We start from the raw sequence: 12713 nt of genomic DNA on the forward strand, positions 1-12713 counted from the left end.
AGTGCTTGTTGTTGCACTCAATCCAGATGCCCCAAGGGATGAAAGCAATGCAGGTAAAAATGATCAGCCTCCCCAATTTAAGGAGGGGAATCCCAAGGAGCAAATGCCCAATTACCAGAATGTCCTTTGGCAGGGAAAGTTGAGGATGCTCATCCAAACAGACTATGAATAAGGGCAAGCAGCAAACAGGTGTTGAGAGGTCTCCTCTTCCAAGCCACATAGGGGGCAAGAGGTCCATACTGTGAGATTGTCGTGGCGATGAAGGTTGATAGTGACAACAGAGGTCTCCGACGGTGAACCAAGGCTGACAGATTAGCCAAGACAAGAGTTCACGCTCAGGTCTTCTCGGGGACGAAACGCGTCGGATGGAGGCTGATAGCACAACCTAACAGAGAGCTCACAACTCTTACGGTAGTGGACAGAACCACCACGATCTCCAGGAACTGACGGGACAGTCTAGACGGAGAGCGTCGCGCTCGCTGGTTTCTCGGCGAAAGAGGCGAAGATGAGGGAGGCAAAGAGATTTTCTGGAATATCTCTCGTGTCCCCTTCGTTTCCTTTCATCATCTATTTAAACTTAGGTCTTAGGGTAATATTACAAAACGGCCCATGGCCCCAATACAATGCCACACATCCCATTAAGCCTTATCTAATTACCCTATGAACATAATACAAATTATACAACAATTATGAACATAAATTCTATCTAATATACATTCCAAGATATCGTAACATCCCCCCTCAAATTGATGCTGGTGAGTCAACCAACAACAATTTGCCAACTAGAAAATTAAGCCGTTGTTGAGACAATGCTTTGGTGAAGACATCAGCCACTTGAAGATCCGAAAAAATTACGGAAGAGATATTACCCGGCGCTCCAAAGTGTCGCGGATAGAGTGATAGCCAACCTCAATGTGCTTGGTGCGTTGATGGAAAACAGGATTGGCCGCAATTTGAATAGCACTTGTATTATCCGGATGAAGTAGTGTAAGTGAGGTCTGAGGAAACTGGAGCTCAACAAGAAGACGACAGAGCCAAATAACTTCAAAACACACTGTAGACATGGTTCGATACACAGCCTCGGTAGATGACTTGGACACCTGGTCTTGTTACTTATATTTCCAAGAAATCAGTGCATCCCCTAAAAACATACACTAGCCTGTAGTAGAGCGACATGTATCGGGGCACCCTACCCAATCAACATCATTGTATGCAACCAATCGTAGCGCGGAGCCGATAGGAAAGAATAATCCACGAGTAGGAGAACCGTGCAGATAACGGATGATACGCCGAATTGCCGCAAGATGAAGGTGCTGAGGAAATGACATAAACTGATTGACCTGATGAACAACATAGGAGATGTCCAGGCGAGTAGTGATCAAGTATATGAGACTCCCTACCAGTCGTCGATGGATAGTAGGATCATCAAGGAGAGTCCCTTCATCTTTCCTATATTTGACATTGACCTCCATAGGGGTAGCCACCGAAGATGTGTCCTCCTACCCAACGAGAGTAATAAGATCTTGAATATACTTATGCAGGTTTAAGAAAATACCGTTGGGTTTGTGATGTACCTCCAGCCCTAAGAAGTACGTGAGCTATCCAAGATCCTTCATATGAAAGGTGGCATGCAATACCTGTTGAAGCTTGGTAATCAGTCCAGAGTTAGTGCCAGTAATGATGATGTCATCCACATAAACCAAGAGAATGACCATGCCTGCGACAGACTTATGATAGAAGAGAGATAAATCATACTGACATTGTGTAAACTTGTGGAGAATAAGTGTGCCGCCAAACTTCTCAAACCAAGTCCGGGGGCATGGTCAGTATGCTTGCAGACATGATCAGGAGTGGAGGTAGTCATACTCGAGGGGAGCTTCATGTAGACATCTTTCTGTAGGTCACCATGGAGAAAGACATTTTTCACATCCATCTGATGCAGCGGCTAGGACTGAGAGGTTGCATTGGCTAATATAGTGCGGACTGTGGTCATCTTGGTAATTGGCTCAAATGTTTCCTCATAATCAATCCCATATTTCTGCTTGTTCCCCAGGGCCACAAGGCGGGCTTTGTACCGATCCATATGAACACAACTTGACAGAGAATACCCACTTACTCCCAAGAGGCCGAATAGCAGGGGGCAAGTCATAATGTCTGAAGTGTCATTCTCCTCTAGCGTTTGTAGTTCTGTTTGTATTGCCTTTTGCCAACACTCATGTGTCATAGTCTATTTGTAGCAAGAGGGAATGGAAAGTAGTCGCAAGTGATACAGGGGAGGGGAAACCATACCTATCAAGAGGGCAAGAAGGACGAGTGGATCTGGGAAGAGTGATGGGAGCAGGAGCTGAGGGATGATTAGGAGCAAGCGCCAGGTCAGGATCAGGAGGGGGCAGCGATGAAGTGGGGCAAGGCTCATCAAAGCTCGGCAAACTAGGCGGAGATGCAGATGGCAGTGTAACTTGAGATGGAAAGAAATATTGATTCTCAAAGAAGACCACATTCCAAGAAACATGGACTCAACGTACCTGAGGATCATAGCAAACATAACCTTTTTGAGAAATGGCGTACGCAAGAAATGCACACATAACTAATTGGGCTGTAAGTTTATGTCGTTCATGATCAGGTAGATGCACAAAAAAAACACAACCGATTTGCTCCAAAACAAGGGAGGAACGGATGATTCAAGGAGAAGGGTGCTGACCATATGAAGGAGGTGACGATTTTTCTACTCAGCAAACCCATTTTGTTGTGGTGTCGAGGGACAAGAACGCTGAGAGATAATGTCTTTGCTTTGAAGAAAGTCCTTGAATTCAGTAGACATGTACTTGCCTCTAGAGTCAGACCGCAGTACTTTAATGTGAACAGAGAATAGTGTTTCATTAAGCGCAAGAAACCTCTTTAGGACGACAAAAACTTCAGACTTAGCCCGTAAGAAGTAGACCCAGGTAAACCGACTAAATTCATCAATAAAGTTAACGAAGTACTTATATCATGCATGCGAGACAATAGGAGAAATTCCCCAGATATCACTATGAATAATGTCAAAGCAGTGGGAGGCATGATGAGGAAACAGTAAAACTTTACTTTTGCCAAGTTTGCATGATGAACAGTCAAAAGAAGTATCAAGTGAAGTGCAGTTTTGACTACCTAATAAACCAGATTTAAACATTGTACGAAGGATATCCGAGTTTGGGGGGCCTAGATGTCTATGCCATATCTTAGTGCCAGAGCCAACAACATTACATGCAAAAGAAAGTACAAGAGAACGTGGAATAATGGTGGATAGAAAGACTTTAAGTGGAAATAGCCTACCCACTTTAGGCCCATTCGCGATCACCTTCCTTGACGCTTGATCCTGCACAACACAACCAGAGCAAGAAAAGTAAACATTATAATTTTTATCAACCAGTTGACCAACAGATAGAAGGTTTGTCGATAGGCAGGAGACACAAAGACATCAGCTAAAGAAGGAGAGAGATCACCAACAACACTTATAAGTAGAGAGCTGCCATTAGCAATGTTGACGTGCAGGTTTCCATCATACTTTCTAAAGTTAGATGGAGACACTGCATTGTTGGTCAAGTAGTTAGAAGCACTGGAATAAAAATACTATGGCTGAGTAGAGATTTTCTGTTTACCTGAGAGACCAGAAGTAGAAAAAGCAGATATGATCATCTGTTGTGCCATTTCAAGGGTGAGTGTGTTCGAACTTGCAGATGCTGGAGGAACCAGAATTTTACTAACTGGGACGGCAATTGGCAATGCTGCAGAACTAGAAGTAACAGTGGAGGTATGTGTTATGGTCCTAGATTTCCACAATGTGATTCACAGGGAAAATATAAGAAGATAAAGAAGAAGAAGAGAAGAATTGTAGGGAAGAACAAGGATTCAGACTCGTCGAAGGGAGTCCGCACCTTGGGTTCCAGAGGAACGCCGACCCTGGTTCCTTGGGGAGAACGTAGATCCTTTTTAATTTCTTCTTTGTTTTCCATTCCTTCTCGATGACCTTATAAGCAAGGCTCAAGCATAGAGTTTCAGAATATTACAAATCTTGCCCTCGTGGGCTACCTACTTGACAATAATCAATTTAAATGACATGAACTGGCTAAGTTACTGAACTACTCCACTGAGTCACTGACTCGTCCGTGTCGCCTCTGGACTACTTGTTGTGCTATGAAGTTCACAACATCACTTCCCTCCTAGAAAACGAGCTTGTCCACGAGCTCGAAGGTAGGGTAGGCATGCCGAAAGGGATTGACGGTATCCCATATAGCAGGTTCTCCTTGTGAGCCGTAGGTTCCTCTGGCAAAGAGGCAACACTTCTTTTTTTTTTTTTTTTTCAGAGTTGGCCTGAAATCCCTTTTACCCGGGTGCCCTTTCTGTAGTGTTTATCCCATCCAATAGACCAGCCACCATGGCTTCATAAGCCTCTTCATGCAAAGAAGCCACCAACAGCCATGCCAAAAGTGCAGTGAGAGCCTCTACTGTAGGGGAAATCCTTTGTTGCAGTGAAGCATCTGGAGAAGCGGTACACGTACCCACACGTCTCTTGTCATAGCAGAGAACTAGTAGGGTAGCCTCAAGAGCATGGGGTATGTCCCTAATTTTGTGATGCATGCCTGCCACAGGATCAGCAAAGGAAGTACGTGGCTCACACGTTGCGAAGTCCTGAGAATTGTGATCTATGGGCGAATGTAGAAAATTCCTAGATAATGTGTCTGAGGTCCCATCTAGCCCTAATTGTGATCCCCTCTCAATAGAAACTGCTTCCTGGATCTCCTTGAGCACGTTGGATATAGATGGCCTTTGCCTCCCACTAGGTTGAACACACATCAGTGCCTTCTCAGCAATTTTCCGGTCTGACTATCAACCATAAATGAGCTCAAGCAGAATGACACCAGTTCCTCAAACCACACGAGATATATGACCAGATCCCTCTACAGCAACCTTTGAAGACCAAAATCTGAGACTTTTGCCCTCGTATGCTTATCAAACAGTATATTACTACTTTTTATATCCCTATGAATGAAGTTGGAACCCACCCATTGTGCAGGTACTCCACACCTTTAGCAACATCGTCAACAATCTCAAGGCGCTTGATCCAACTGATGGTGCTCCACCGAGTAGAGCTTCCATAAAGGTGTTCCTTCAGAGTCCCAATGTGCATGAACTCAGAAAGCCTCCCATAGTACACAACACCAAATCCCCCATAACCAATTTTCCTTTCAAATCTTTCTGTTGCATCTTCAAGCTTCACCAAATGAAAGCAGTGGGCAGTTGCAGCACCAACATCACTGAAGGAAGAGGTAAGCTGATGGGCCGGTAGAATATCAGTAAGATTCTCTTCCTCAAAGTATCTCTTCTGATTATGACATATGCATAAACAACATGTAAGGGCAATTAGAAGCAATGCAGATTGTCACGGGGTCGCAATTCCTTTGCTTAGCCCGTGTGGCCCTTGTGCGCAAACTCCTTTTGCCAATACACAAGTCAGCCTAATGCTCACTCTCACTTGCAGGGGTTACACTCACTCACCCGATAGAAGCAATGAGAGAACTCAAGAGAGAACTTAAGGGACTTGCTCAAGAGAGATTGTATTTTACTCCAATGAGGTGTGTACAAATGAGAGGCTCTCCCCTATTTATAGTTTTGAGGGGGAGCAAGGAATGTTCTAGATTATGTACACTTGTCATTGATCCAATGGGTTGGATCCTTCTAGACTATTCCACTACCATCTAACTATGGACCTTTCTAGACTCCTATACAATACTAGGGTGTATGCCCAAGTACATATACCGAATCCAACTTGGTGTATGTGCGGGACCTTCTAGAGAGCTTCTAGAGATCCTTCCTTCTAGAGCATGGGTTGGCCATCCATAGAGGGTTTGGACTAGAACCTCCTCTATGTATCCTCAAACTGGCCCAATGGGTGGGCAGTAGGCTTAGGTCACGTGACATTCTCCCCCGCCTAATTTATGCAACGTCCTCATTGCGTTCCTTGTACATCGTGATCTGGTCCTTGAACAGCCACAACGCCTCAGCTTCTTCCCATGTAGCCTCACTTTCTGGCAATCCACGCCATTTCACTAAGTACTCAGTCTTAGGCTAGACTTCCCTCCGTCTTTTCACGCGATCGCTAATGATGTACTCCACCTCCTTGTCAAATGACGAAGTCATCAACGGCGGTGCACGTTTGCTAACTCCACGTGAGGGATCATCCACATCTGCATGGTAGGGCTTCAATATGCTTGCATGAAAAATCGGATGGATCTTAAGGGATGGTGGGAGTTGAACTTAGTATGAAACCTTTCCTACTCTCTCGATGATGGGGTAGGGCCCTTCATATCTCCTTATCAACCCCTTGTGCTTACCGCGCAAAGCCTTGAATTGTTGGGGTGGTAACTTTATCATGGCAAGGTCCCCCACCTTGAACTCAAGTGGCCGCCTCTTTTCAACCGCGTGCTTCTTCATCCTCTTAGTAGCCTTGTGTAGGTAGGACTTTGCTATGTCAGCCTGTTCATGCCAATTCTTAGCAAACTGGTAGGTTGCAGGGCTCTTGCCTTCATAGCTGGTTCCTACCGTCAATCGTGTGAGCGGTTGTTGGTCGGTGGCCAACTCAAAGGGGTTGTGGCCTGTTGACTTTCTCTTTTGCAAGTTGTAGCAAAATTGGGCCACATCCAAAAGCTTCACCCAATCTTTTTTATTTTCTCTCACGAAGTGCCTTAGGTATTCCTCCAGCAATGAGTTCGTGCATTCCGTTTGTCCATCTGTTTGGGGGTGAAAGCTCGTGGAGTAGCAAAGTTCTGTTGTTAAGCATCTAGCCAATACTACCCAAAAGACCGGCCTGTTAGGAGCGGAAGACATAGGTACTTAACCCAGGCCCATAACTAGGATGTCCCATAACATCACATCCCCCCTTCGCGAGCCGACGACCACGGCTGCACAACGACACAGGCCCGACCCGGGTTTTTATCCTATGACCTACCTGTATTTTAATCTAGCCTTTGTGCGCGATGCAGCGACACTGGCCCGACCCGGGTTTTTTATCCTACGGCCTACCAGTATTTAAATCCAGCCTCTACAGCGTTGCCGGGAATCAAACTCGCGACCGAGGGTCGGCTCTGATACCAAATGTTAAGCACCTAGCCAATACTACCCAAAAGATTGGCCTGTTAGGAGCGAAAGACATAGGTACTTAACTGAAGCCCATAACTAGGATGTCCCATACCATCTGTCCCCAAGAGTTTGAACATCTCCGTCCAAAACTTTCTAGTGAATCGAGGTCTCGGTCACTTATAATCGTCTTAGGGACTCCCCAATACTTCACCACGTTTTTCAAGATCAGTCGGGCTGCTTCATCTATTGTGCAATCTGTTGGAGTAGCAATGAAGGTAGCATACTTGGAGAACCGATCTACCACAACTAAGATAGACCCCATCCCGTCCATCTTAGGCAACACTGATATGAAATCCATGGAGATGCTCTCCCGCGGTCGTTCCGGCATAGGTAATGGCTCCAGCAACCCTCTCGGCTTTCTATGTTCAACCTTGTCTTGTTGGCAAATTAGGCAGGTTTTCACGTACTCGTCGATATCGTCCGCCATCCGGGGCCAATAGTACCTGGTCCTCCAACAAACCAAGGGTCCTTCTCTGCCCTGGCTGGCCAGCCCACAGGGTGTCATGGCACTCCTTCATCAATTCTCTTCTGAGGGTGCCCCACTTTGGCACATAGAGACGGTTCCCCTTAGTTTAGAGAAGTCCATCATCTTTCCAAAATCTCCTGGTCCTTCTATCCTCGATAGCTTTCATGATGCCTCTGGCCACATCATCCTTGCTAAGCCCTTCTCGTATACGGTCTGGCAAAGTCTCATTAAGTTTTCTTACCGTGACCACATGTTCAAGCTCCATGGCGGCAAGTTCAGCCTTCCGACTCAAGGCGTCCGCAACCTGGTTAATCCGTCCAGGCTTGTATTCTATCACCATATTAAACTTGGCCAAGAAGTCTTGCCAACATGCTTGCTTCGGACTCAACTTCTTCTGGGTCTAAAAATAACTTGTAGCCACATTGTCCGTCTTAACAATGAAGCGAGAGCCAAGCAAGTAGTGCCTCCACGTTCTTAGGCAATGTACCACGGCCATCATCTCCTTCTCTTGGACCGTATACTTCCACTCCGTCTCATTCAGCTTCCGACTTTCATATGCAACAGGGTGTCCATCATGTTCCAAAATCCCTCCAATGGCAAAGTCAGAAGCGTCAGTGTGTACCTCGAAAGATTTGGAATGGTCTGCCAACTTGAGCACTGGTTCCGCCGTTACCACACCCTTAAGGTCCTCAAACGCCTTCTTGTACTGCTCCGTCCATTGCCATGAGACATTCTTTTTTAGCAAATTTGTGAGTGGAGCAGCACGTTGCGAGTATCCCTCGATGAACCTCCGGTAGTAGTTGACAAGGCCCAAGAAGCTCCGCAACTCTGTCACCTTTGTGGGTACACTCTGCTATAGCGTGGACCTTGGCCTTGTTGATCCAGATCTGCCCGTCTCCGATCCAATGCCCAAGGATTGAGACTTCCTTCAAGGCAAAAGAACACTTCTCTCTCTTCATGTAGAGAGAGTTTTCTCATAGCACTTGGAAAAAAATTCGTAAATGGTTTTGGTGTTCTTTTAACGTTTGGCTGTATACCACAATATCATCTAAGTAGACCACCACGAATCGATCCAAGTATGGATGAAAGATTTTGTTCATCAAGGTGAAAAACGTAGCTGGGGCATTTGTTAAACCGAAGGGCATGACTAGAAACTCGTAAGCTCCATACGTTTTTGGCTCATCTCCTTCGGCAACCCGCACTTGATAGTACCCTGATCGTAGATCAAGTTTGCTAAAGTACTGTGCCTCAGCCAGCCTATTGAACAAATCTGCTATGAGCGGAATCGGATATTTTTTCTTGATGGTTACCTTGTTGAGTGCTAGGTAGTCGATGCACATCCTAAGGCTCCCATCATGCTTCTTCTGGAAAAATATCGGGGCTCCATAAGGGGCTTTTGATGGTCGTATGAAGCCAGCATCCATCAATTCTCGTAACTGCCTCCTTAGTTCCTCTAGCTCAGGTGGCGACATTCGATATGGGGCTAGTGCAAGGGGTCTTGAACCGGGCTCCAACTCGATTTGGTGATCGACCTCCCTCCTTGGTGGTAGTCTCTTGGGCAGCTCTGGTGGCATGACATCCTTAAATTCACTAAGGACCTTCTCGATTTCCAGAGACATGGGCGTCCCATCTCTTTCTTCTGACAAGGTGGCCAAGTAGGTTACCTCACCCTTCTTGAGGCCCTTGACCAACTGCATTGCCGACAAAATCTTGCTTACTTTCTTGCCATCCTTTAGCACTGGGACCATGCAAGGTGCCTTCTCATCTAGAAAACTCAACACTCCCAAGCATGGCATAGGAATGGCCTTGGCCAAACTAAGGAATTCCATTCTGAGAATGACCTTGAAATCATCCATAGGCACTGCTGTCAGGTTAATGGTGCCTTGCCATTCTCCTGCCTTAAAGGCGATGCTCCTTGCAACTCCAATCACTGGTTTAGCCTCAGAGTTGACCCCCTTCATCCTACTCACATCCTTCTCCAACTTGAGACCCAGCCTCTTGGCCTCTTCTTCTGAGATGAAGTTATGAGTGGCTCCCGCATCAATCATAACACGTGTGTTTTTACCATTTAGACACACGTCTACGTACATTAGGTCCTTGACTGAATGGGTAGTAGGCTTTACCACATGAGCGTGCCCCTTCATGGCATTGAAGAGTCTACGTGCCCCCATCTTAGGCTCCTCCTCATTCTCGCTCTCCTCCTAATGGCCTTCCATGTTCACCAACAAGGCATTGAGAGCTTTCTTCTTTGGGCACTCAAAAGCTTTGTGGTCACCATCACAAATGAAACAACCAGAGCGACGAGGGACGAACTTACCTTTGCCCTTTTGATCATAGTTGGTTTCTTGCCTTCTTCCTTCTGGTACTTTGGTTTGTCTCCCCCGCCTTTGCCTTGGTTAGGCTTGCCCTTTTTATCTTTGTTTGGGCCCTCAACCTTCTTTGTGAATTCGACCAACTTCTCCGCTATTGAGAGGGCGGTGGCCAGATCTTGAACTCCCCGCCTTTGCAACTCTTGCTCCGCCCAAGGTTGCAATCCGTCCATGAAGAAGAAGAGCTTGTCTTTCTCAACCATGTCAAATATATTTAGCAGCAAGGCTGTGAACTGGTTGACATATTCTCGAATAAACCTCGTATGTTTTTGCCGCTTTAGATCCTTCCGAGCCAAGTACTCCACGTTCTCTGGGAAGAATTGAGACTTGATCTCCTTCCTGAAATCTTCCCATGTTGCTATAGTGCAACGGCCTTCGGTCACATCACCGTACCTCCGTCTCCACCATAGCATTGCATCGTCGGTGAGATACATAGTGGATGTATCCACCTTCAAGGGTTCCTCCGAAATCTTAGCGGCTTTGACGTATTGCTGCATTTGCCAAAGAAAATTCTCCAAGTCCTTGGCATCTCGTTTCCCATTGTAGCTCTTAGGTTCCGGGACTTTGACCTTTGGAGCGAACTCCCTCGGTCCAAGCCCTCCCCCTGAAGCTACCGCCTTCTCCAATAGGGTCAATCCAATTTTAACATCTTCGAGCTCAGCTACTTCTTCGCGGAGGCTAGTCATTTCTCCTTCCATAGTCTCAAGCCTTTCCGACATGTTTTCAACTTTCTCTGTTGTCTTTTCATTCAAGGTTTTAAAAACCTCTACCGCACTTCGTATGTCGGCTTCAAGACTATGCAATGCATCTACAAAAGCGTTTGATTTGTTCAAACACTCAGAGAGAGTTTGTACGAACTTACCGGCCCGAGCCTTCAGTATAGACATACGAGCATCCAAAGCCGATTCCCGACCTCGATCCCTTGACCTATCTCTTTTCGTCTTTGAAGACTGGCCCTCCACCGACACGTTGGTCACTTGCGAATCGCTGGCCATGACGCAGCAACAATCCTTAGCAATTCCCCCTCTTGAACCGAAGCTCTGATACCAACTGTCACGGCGTCACAATTCCTTTGCTTAGCCCGTGCGGCCCTTGTGCGCAAACTCCTTTTGCCAATACACAAGTTAGCCTAATGTTCACTCTCACTTGTAGGGGTTACACTCACTCACTCGATAGAAGCAATGAGAGAACTCAAGAGAGAACTTAAGGGACTTGCTCAAGAGAGATTGTATTGCACTCCAATGAGGTGTGTACAAATGAGAGGTTCTCCCCTATTTATAGTTTTGAGGGGGAGCAAGGAATGTTCTAGATTATGTACACTTGTCATTGATCCAATGGGTTGGATCCTTCTAGACTATTCCACTACCATTTAACTATGGACCTTTCTAGACTCCTATATATAATGCTAGGGTGTATGCCCAAGTACATATACCGGATCCAACTTGGTGTATGTGCGGGACCTTCTAGAGAGCTTCTAGAGATCCTTCCTTCTAGAGCATGGGTTGGGCCATCCATAGAGGGCTTGGACTAGAACCACTTTTATGTATCCTCAAACTGGCCCAATGGGTGGGCAGTGGGCTTAGGTCCCGTGACAAGATGCTCCAACTACTGTACCAATAATGAGCTTTTTGTTCTTAGAAAGACCCTTGCTGCAATGGAGTCTTAAATTTCCTGAATAGCTAAAATCTACACCCCTTGTTAGAAGGAAACAAGGTACTGGTCCTGATAATAAATTGTGCTGCACAGACAACTGACTTAAATTTTGGAGGTTCAACAAGGATGATGGTACAGCTCCGGGCAAGCGCTTGTTTTCAGAATGAATGCTCTTCAAAATCAGGAATTGAACCCACGAATGAGTTTGTATCAAGCCAGAGCCCCACTAGGCCGATCAACTTGGTTAGCTCAATAGGTATATTCCCAGTCAAATTCTTCCTTGACAGGACAATTTTGATTATCTTCGACTGTGGGTCCACGTTGCATTGCACCCATGTCCATGGAACTAGTAGGCAGGGATCACCACCTTCTTGAGCCCAATCAGCATTGGAGTATGGTGAAATCAAGCTTGTCATTGTGGCAGCTAACTTAATAGCATACAAAATATGGGGTATCATGTCAATGCCTGTTCTGGGATCCAACATGGGTATAAAATACTCCATAATAGTAAGAGCATCAGCAAATTTTGTATTGTATTCTGCCATATGTGTCAACTTTCTTGTAGAGTGAACCTTTTGGTCACCCTGAATACATCGAAGCACTGTCCAACAAAAACAATCAGTGATATGATCCAGGGACTGATCTGTTATGTTGTGGGACCTAATCAAAGCCCATCTCTACATTTATTATTAATACTCTTGTTAATTTTGAATTAGGGCGTCTAATTCTTAACAAGATCAGGCCAAACAGGCAAAACCCCAAAAGATTTCCTATGAGGGGGAGTAGGAGCAGGTCTGTTGAATTTATGGAAAAAAGAAATACTTCATTGATTTATTATAATAAGAGTACACGAACCTCTATTTGTAATAGTGGAAAGTACTAGAGTTCAATTATAGTAAAACTATCTTTGTCCCAATTATACCCAAACTCTAAGACTTAAAGATAAGTCCTAGTATAATTAAATCACTCAATATACATAAAAGACAAACATAACTCAAACTAGATCTCTTCAAGGACGTGATCATAAGGTAAAGATACCTTTGAGAGTC

The 12713-nt window shown here is 45.5% G+C and overlaps 1 protein-coding gene and 1 pseudogene across 1 annotated transcript; both read right to left on the reverse strand.

Moving 5' to 3' along the window:
* Positions 1–7748: 7748 nt before the first annotated feature.
* On the reverse strand, positions 7749–11006 carry LOC137946625 (uncharacterized). Its single transcript, XM_068792953.1, has 4 exons — positions 9960–11006; positions 8680–9843; positions 8130–8492; positions 7749–8042 (listed from the first exon to the last, which is right to left on the reverse strand). Exons 1-4 carry the CDS (start codon positions 11004–11006, stop codon positions 7749–7751), a joined length of 2868 nt encoding a protein of 955 aa, XP_068649054.1.
* A 584-nt stretch (positions 11007–11590) lies between these two features.
* On the reverse strand, positions 11591–12209 carry LOC137946626 (probable LRR receptor-like serine/threonine-protein kinase At1g67720; annotated as a pseudogene).
* Between the last annotated feature and the right edge of the window lie 504 nt (positions 12210–12713).

Source organism: Aristolochia californica, unplaced genomic scaffold, assembly GCF_029961685.1.
Source record: "Aristolochia californica isolate CCGP_79_NKW_82.1479 unplaced genomic scaffold, dmAriCali1.0.hap1 SCAF_12, whole genome shotgun sequence".
NCBI classification, from domain to species: Eukaryota; Viridiplantae; Streptophyta; class Magnoliopsida; order Piperales; family Aristolochiaceae; genus Aristolochia; species Aristolochia californica.